The sequence below is a fragment of the Mytilus californianus genome, unplaced genomic scaffold, assembly GCF_021869535.1.
Source record: "Mytilus californianus isolate M0D057914Y unplaced genomic scaffold, xbMytCali1.0.p SCAF_1, whole genome shotgun sequence".
Classification (NCBI taxonomy): domain Eukaryota; kingdom Metazoa; phylum Mollusca; class Bivalvia; order Mytilida; family Mytilidae; genus Mytilus; species Mytilus californianus.
Genome location: NW_026262581.1, coordinates 21,239,747 through 21,248,414, shown reverse-complemented (window position 1 = coordinate 21,248,414; position 8,668 = coordinate 21,239,747). Strand labels below are relative to the sequence as shown.

The following is an 8,668-nucleotide window of genomic DNA, read 5'->3' as shown; positions in this document are numbered from 1 at the left end:
ACTAGGAAGTTGGAATAAATTTTCTCCTGCATCGAATGTAATTGAAATCTATTTATGCATTTCAAGAATTTCTTAAAGATTAGATTTAATTTTCATCCTTTTTAAACATTTTCAATGACAAGTATATTTAAATTTCAAGCAATTTGCATCTATATAATACAATACTCTTTACCCAAAACATAGGTTTTTAATAATTTTAAACCGAAACGCATTATTTCATTTTTCTTAAAAAATTTAATATGACGATTTGAATATAAATACGCGAACTGAATAATTTATTCAATTTCAAAATCATAAATAGATGTGTGCATAGGTTTAGGTGCATTCATAGGATTTATAAACACTTTACTTTAATACTAGTATCTAGTATAACTAAATTGTACTGAAAGTGAAAGCGTAGTGATAATTTTTTCCTTTAATATGGAAAAGAAAGGAAAACATATGAAGATTCCAAAGAAAGGAAAGAACGGAACTGAAAAATCATTTGAAGGTATGACTACAGTTTTCTCTGTTTGATAAATTTTTCTGTAGTTAATTCAAGATACAATAAAACAAAGTTCAACTAATTACAGGAGTAGGGTTGTTAAGTCCGGGTTTTGGCCCATAAGAATGAAAATTTTGACAACTAGTTCAAATTTGCATATACTATAGTAGTCCAGCTGATTCGTGCATATTTTTAGAAGAATTGTTGGTTTGATGATAAAAGCATGGAACTTTGCATAATTGTAGATATATATTTGGTTGTCAATTTAAGCTATGGACCCACTCTGAAAAATCTAATATGGCGGCAATTTTCAAGATGTCTGCCAATTAGTTCAAATTTCACAACCATGTATAAATTAAAGCAAATAATATTAAACTCAAATCTTTTTAAAGCATATAAAATGTAATCCAACGTTTCTAGTAATTCCTTACGTTATGTTAGACTTTTCATTTTTTTCAAAATGGCTGAAAATTTCAAAATTGCCGTCAAAAAGTGAAAATGAACAAAACTGAGACATGGTTTTTCTGATATTTATTTCTTCTATCGAATTAATATTGCACTTTGGCGTTCATACGATATTCTAGGGAATGCATTTCCATGATACATGGATGCTGCTTGCAAGACAATCGAATGAAAAGTCCCAAAAATGGAAAAATTCGAACGTTTGAGGACGCCATCAGGATTTGTTTGACCTGTAAATACCATCTGAGTCACAAATGATTATGAACATGTTCCACTTCTCCTCCCCACAATCCTTTTTACCTCGAATGTGGTAATATCAAGATGATAATTACATACGACTAATCATCAAATTTTTATTTTCAAAGAGTAACACCACTAGAGTGCTACCAATTGGTTAAAACTCCTCATACTTCCGGAACACCTGCTTTGACCCCTAGTTTTGATGAAAGGGGACTCGTGTTGTTTTTGCTTTCAATGTTGTGTTATCTGCTCTTTATTTGAATGTCTGTGTTGCCAATCAGTGAAAGTCTTGATTATCCGTCATACAGGTATGCAACATGATTTCCTTTCAAACTCTCACGTTCGGTCAAGTTTAAGATAATTTACAAATACATGTATTTCTGGTTAGACAATTGACAGAGTGCATGTCCATAAAACGGTAATCATAAGAGGTGAGTATGAAACGCATGGTTATATTAGGTAAGTATTAAAGATTTATGCATATCTTATTCTACAGGAAGGATTGTTATATATAAATATACTGAGTTTAATAATACGAACATTTCTGCTGGTGCATAACATTTTGGTTAAAGTACCAGAGAATATACGGCAAATGCATATATTTCAAAGCATAAGGTTAGGACGAATTTGCTAAGTTAGACTAAGAAAATGCTGAAATATTGTTATTATCGTACTTTGTAACGATTCTTTAGCCGTAGTTCAACCCTTGATGGAATATTCTAGTAACGTAGATACATGGATAATTGGATCAAACATAAACGACAAACTGTACATTTTGTCATTTAGTTCATCCTTTCCTGGTCCTATCATCCACAAAAGGCATATGAAGGCCTATATACATTAGGAGATGATTTGAGTTAAGTTGAATATGATATTTAAGAAGAATAGATATTTAAAACAGAAGTAACTTCGAAATTGTTAGCGTCGTATTTTCCTCAATGCAATAACTCGACTGCCACTGAATATTTGGCCAACCGATTATCAACTTATGCTTTTAATGACTGTGGAAAAGACTTTTGTCTACATCATGTCTTTTTGAACTACCTGCATGTGCAGCTTTTACAAGTATCGTTGTCATAAATGCAGATTATTGCGGTAGCCTGTTTAATTGCAACACCAAAAAAGTCATTTAACTGAAGAAGCAAGTATCTGCCTTGTTAATGGCCTTACCAGCCTGAGATTACTTCAGGAATGCAAATGTTTAGATTATTATTATGTCCTCTTCCAGTTGGTGATAAAGAAATTGAACGAGTCGAGAAGCATACATTATAGTTAAAATATTGGAATGCCATTGTCTATAAGTGATCCCTCATTGTAGACTACTGTTCTGCAAGAACGGTACCTTAGTTACGATTTTCTATACTTTCCTCGCAAATCTTTTGATGTTTGGATTTACTGAAGGTATGTCAAAACGAAATACTTAGTAACCTTCTATAAGTGATATTTGTTGATTTTGATATTTTATGGCGGCCATCTTGGAAAAGCCGCCATATTCCAATTTCAAGTTGGTTTCATAGATAACATTGTTCGTAGCACCCAGCACTACTACCATGCCAAATTAGACCTTTTATAAATAATAATGGTTGATTTTGATATTTTATGGCGGCCATCTTGGAAAAAGCCGTCATTTTGAAATTTCAAGGTTGGTCGAAACACCCAGTTTTACTTCCATGCCTTTGACCTTCTATAATTGATATTTGTTGATTCTGATATTTTATGGCGGCCATCTTTGAAAAAGCCGTTATATTAAAATTTCAAGGTGGGTCTATAGCTAATGCTGTTCGTAACACCCAGGACTACTACCATGCCAAATTTGGTGCTTTTATCATCAAACCCACAATTTTGTCACCGATCTGCAGGACTATAGGAAAATGCATACCATCAAAAGATTGAAATGAATTTGATAATATTCATAATGTTACTACGTCATCATTATATAATATTATGTACCTTTTTCACTAAAATGAAGAAAATTGGTGCGCCAATTAGCATTTTGTATGCGCAAAAAAAATTATTAATAGTATAAATAATAGTAGTATTTTGATAATCAGTTATATTAATATTCTCTATTCTTTATAATTAGATACCCGATTATTTTATTTATTTTATTTTATTTTGCCCTTTATTCTGTATATTTTCTCCATAATCTGTATTCTGTAAACCCCATCAAGACCATCATAAAGAATAATGGATATGGAGTAGAGTCTATTCATCACATCGTCATTTAGAACACATGCTTCTCAAAAGTTTGTTTCCATTCCTATTATTTTTTTACATAAGTTGCTTAATGGTTTCAAATATTTGTTGTAGATACTGTCAGTGAATCAGACTTTGTGGAAGACGAACATTCAACAAATACATTAGATGAACACAGAAAGGCTCTGTTGGGGTATGTTCGATTGTTAATGTTTTGGCATCTGCGGGCATTAATTTGCGATGTTAGTAAATTCAGTTTACTAACGACGCAGAACAAAACTATTTGAAGAATATTTGCAATCATCAAATAAAAAATTCATATTTGTAGATCTTCAAATACAACACTGTTGCAACTGAAAGAAAACGCTCGGTTAAATATCGTTAACATGACGTACTTACTACTTGTTTGCAAAGCGTTATTAAATATGTGGAAAATGAACCTACACACAGTTTTGCTTTTGAATTGTTGTTTCTGGTTAATAAAATTAAGTACAATACAATACAATACAATACAAAACAATACGATACGATACGATACGATACGATGCGATGCGATACGATGCGATGCGATGCGATGCGATGCGATGCGATGCGATGCGATGCGATACGATACGATACGATACGATACGATACAATACAATACAATACAATACAATACAATACAATACAATACAATACAATACAATACAATACAATACAATACAATACAATACAATACAATACAATACAATACAATACAATACAATACAATACAATAAAATACAATACAATATTTTATTAACGTCTCATCTTTTACAAACAAATACATAACACATTGATTTAAACAAATTATAAATATGTAAAAGCTATTCATATAGAATAACGATAGAGATTATTTACACATTAGAAACAAATTACTCAAAACATTTAAAACAATAAAATGAAAAGAGAGAGAGAGATGTATATATGTATAAAAAACTACGACGTCTATCTAAAATGTCTCTGCAGGTTTTGGCACACAAACGGATAATGCTAACTGCACCTAGAATCACAGTTAGCTTATCTGGACTAGAAAAATGATTAAAACCATAAACATTCAAATTATTGAAACAACTGTCTCTAATATCATCATATAACGGGCAAAATAAAAGTTCATATATATAAATAAGGAGATGTGGTATGATTGCCAATGAGACAACTATCCACCAAAGTTCAAATGATGTGGATGTAAGCAATTATAGGCAACCGTACGGCCTTCAACAATGAGAAAAACCCAAACAGTAAAGTCGACATTTTCTTTAAGTGAACAAAATGTTCACACCCAACTCAATGAATATTTCTAGCCCGGAATCAGACATCTATTGTAAAATTACAGGCATAAAAAATTGAAATAAAATCTTACGCTTCAATTGTATAGTCATCAACAAAAAATGTACAAACACCGACTTTTTTAGGAAAGAAAAAGATCATAAAAATATTTAATTAATTCCTGATTAAGTATTTTGAAAATAACATTACTAAGAGTAATCATTAATAGAACTATAAATATAAAAAAAAAGGGAATCTTTCATTTAGAAGAACGGATCCCATAAAGATATATAGAATAATGTACTTATTATTTTAAAAAGGAAAAAGCATGAACAGCATTAAGTGAAACTTTAATATATGTAACTATAAATAATCACATTCACATTTTTTAGCAGATGTGCGATAAATATGAGCAATGTCGTCCGGATGTCCGGGTCTCTGAGCGTCTACGTTTAGATTTCTGGACACGAATTCATTTCATAAAACAGTTATGTCCCTTGGAAATATTAATAATATGGAAAATTGCATTGTAGGTGTTTTCGTGTGTACAATTCTTGCCAGATTTGTATAAAATTTATATCAAAGGTAAATATCAGCAATGTCTCGGACAACTTCTAAAATCAGTGCTGATTTTTTTAAAAAGCGTTCTGCTCTTGGAAATATTAATTGTATGGACAATTGCATATTAAGTGCACTCATGTGTACAATGCTTGCCAGATATATATTAAATTTATATCAAAGGATTATATCAGCATCGTCTCTGACAAATTCTAAAACCAGTGCCAATCAATTTTTGTTAAAAGAATTGTATCCCTTGGAAATATTTATTGTATAGAAAATTGCATTTGTAGAGCTCTCAAACCTTCATTTCTCTAAGATATTTATAAAAAAAAAATTAAAAAACCCCCAAAAAACCACCTTTTTAAAAAAATATTGTCCTGGGACTAAAAAAAATATGTGCAACGCGGGGGACAATGAAACTGTTTTTTTTTTTTTTTTTTTTTTTTTTTTATTATTATTATTATTATAGGGGCAAACATGAGCACAAGGTTAAGAGCTACTATACAACGTTATCATACCAAAATTCTACGACGATTATTTATTGCAGTTTCCATTCTTTGATGATAATACACTGATGTATTATTTACCTTTATCGTCCTGAACATGCATGAAATATTTGCCACTGGACACTAAGCAACCAACGGCAATCAATATTTACTTTGGGTTTTAAGGTTTTGTTTCTTGAAAACACTAATAGATAGCGAAAAAACTGCGAAATCGATAAACAAGTCAACTGAGATAAACAATTCATTTCATTGGTTGTTTGTGTTGTTATGGCTTCCTTATAGAACATGCTTTCCCCTAAATAAAATCTTACCGTAGCATGCGTTAAATTATATATTACTATGCTTGTCAGATGAAGAATTCAGGCGCATAAGAGCCTTAGATAACATGTAGCTTGCAGATTATATAAACGTAACTATATCACTTTAGGAATTTTGGTAAAGATATTTTGGAGGCCGCTGTTGATGTTTTGAGAGATGAATTTATGCATATTGCAATCGAAGGAGGCCGATATGGTGCAAAACTTGCCTTACTTGGCAAAGATCTAGTTGAAAGTCATAAACAAGAAATCGAGAAAAAAGAAAGTGAGCTTTTCAAACTAAAAAGAGAAAAAAGAGAGCTCGAAAACGAACTACAAAGGCAAAAAGTAAAGAACGATAAATTAGAAACGACAATCAAGCAAAAAGAAGAGGAAATAAAAAAGAAACAAGATGAAATAGATAAAATGAAAAGATTGATGAAAAAGAAAGAAAACGACTTAGCGACCGAACAAAGGGCACACAATCAAAGAGAAGATGCCCTTAAGTCTGAGCTACAAAAGTTGAAGAAAAAATACAATGATTTGAGCGGTAAACATCTGGCGAAAAAAGCTTCTGGTAACATTGCAAAGGAAGAGCTCTCAAAACTACGTCAGAAAATAACAGAACTTGAACAACAGCTGGAACAGGCTAATGCAAAGAAAAAAGTATTGAAATAGTCAGACAAATTTTATTCATTTTGAAAATTGCATTTGCAGATACGGCAGTAGTCCGCTTGTTTTCCTAAAAACTTCCTTTTCAAACAAATGTCACTGACATATTCGCAGTAATTTCTTATCATGTTTTTTTTATATAAAGAAACACAGTATTTATTTGTAGAAAGGTTTTAAACTTAATAATCGTCTTTTAATAGAAAAACAAAGGATATGGATTTCCTGCAACTTTTATTTACCACACATATATACCAGTATGCAATTTACATGTACCATGAAAGCATCATGTTTATAGAAGTAGTTAAGATATAGTGTCATGCATGACATTATTTCATTTTTGAAATAATTGTTTATATTAATGAATTATAGTCAATGATTTACCTCCATAAGATCATAACAGGATCATGTTAAAGGATGTGCTCTGCTGGAATTTAAGTTCCAAATATTTGTGTTGAAAAGAGATCTTCCGTCAACCTTCAAATTCAAGTGAAGAATAGCGATTCAATGAATTTTTAAAATTAAAATCAGTAATGAACGCTTCACCGTTCTGACATGGTTATTATGTTTTTTATTTCAAAAAAATTCAAACAAAAAACAAAATAAAGTCAATATTCGTGTACTCTGTGTGATACGTCCTACCTTTCATTTGTTCTTGAATTCCTGTTAAAGAGGACCTCAAAATTCTTTGAATATTTTTTGTATAAAAATAAGGAGATGTGTTCTTGTGTCAGTTCTCGATGTTTGCAATTAAACATTTTGTAAAACATACGTTTGTTCTACCTACAATGTAATTAGATATAGTGTAATTAATGTTTTATCAAAGAAAAAAGGGAAACATTCTAAACAGGTGTAATTTGGTGGGTTTCTTTTTTGCTCAATCAATAATCGAGCTACAAACAAAAAAAAGCATACTCGGTTGGATGGTGATGTCATACTGGATCTTAAAATTTTTTTTAAAAAAATTGGAAAATATTTAACTAATGTAAACACTATTTCGAATCAGTGATACATTCATGCGCGATACACATGAATGGAATCCTGGGTATCCCAGAAAGTTGAAATTGAAAAAAAAACTACAACAAATGTTTTGATGAAGAATTAAAGGATTAAACGAATATTTAGCTAGAGGTTGTTAGTGTGTAAACTGGGTTGCAGGCTCACAAACTTGATTTAAAAGTCCGGATGATGGGCGGATCAGTTTGTGAGTAAATTGGTCCAGATTACACATCAATAACCTCTAAGACATGTGTAATCTTATAGAAATATTGATCAAAAAGGTAGAAAGTATAAATATTTTTTTTCACGTTTTTGAATTGTTACAGCAGAGATACTTACAAACACTCCTGACAATATAGTGTACTTTTTCTGTTAATGTAATATGTTATTATCTATTTTTTTATGCATGCAGTTCTCTTTAATTGACATACATGTAAAAGAAATACAATCATTAAATTTTATTGTTATTGTTTATTGTGTAAAAACTGTTACTCCAGACTTAAGACTTTTGTAATAATACAAACCAAAGGATATAAATTTTAGTGGACACTTCGAGTACTTTCTGGAATACTATTTATTTCCTTAAATGCAATCAATTCTTACTTAAGCCGTAGTTTGTATTAGTGGAAATTACTAATTGTCAGCAATCAATATCAAAAGGTTGCCAGTGGGTTGGGAAAGGGTAACTTTGACTATGCAACAGTAAAAATATCTGAACAACTAATGGAATATAATGAATTCATTAAAACAGAAAATAATAAACCAATGCACAAACGGCAGTGAGGTTAGAGTTTCTTTGCACTGTACTGAAGGTCTCAACGTGACTTTGAGATGGAGAACAGTAATAAAAGCTCTGCTCCTTTGTTCTTGTTGTTTTGTTTTTTTTTTTTTGCTTTGCATGTATTGATGTTGTGTTATAGATGGATAACCCATATCCTTTCTTTTCTATTGATGAACGTAAACTATTT

The 8,668-nt window shown here is 30.9% G+C and overlaps 1 protein-coding gene across 1 annotated transcript; it reads left to right on the top strand.

The window, feature by feature from the left end:
- The first annotated feature begins 302 nt into the window (after window positions 1-302).
- LOC127700871 (uncharacterized) lies at window positions 303-8,161 on the top strand. The gene is made up of 3 exons (XM_052204572.1): window positions 303-490; window positions 3,497-3,575; window positions 6,164-8,161. Exons 1-3 carry the CDS (start codon window positions 421-423, stop codon window positions 6,708-6,710), a joined length of 696 nt encoding a protein of 231 aa, XP_052060532.1. The 5' UTR covers window positions 303-420; the 3' UTR covers window positions 6,711-8,161.
- The last annotated feature ends 507 nt before the right edge of the window (window positions 8,162-8,668 follow it).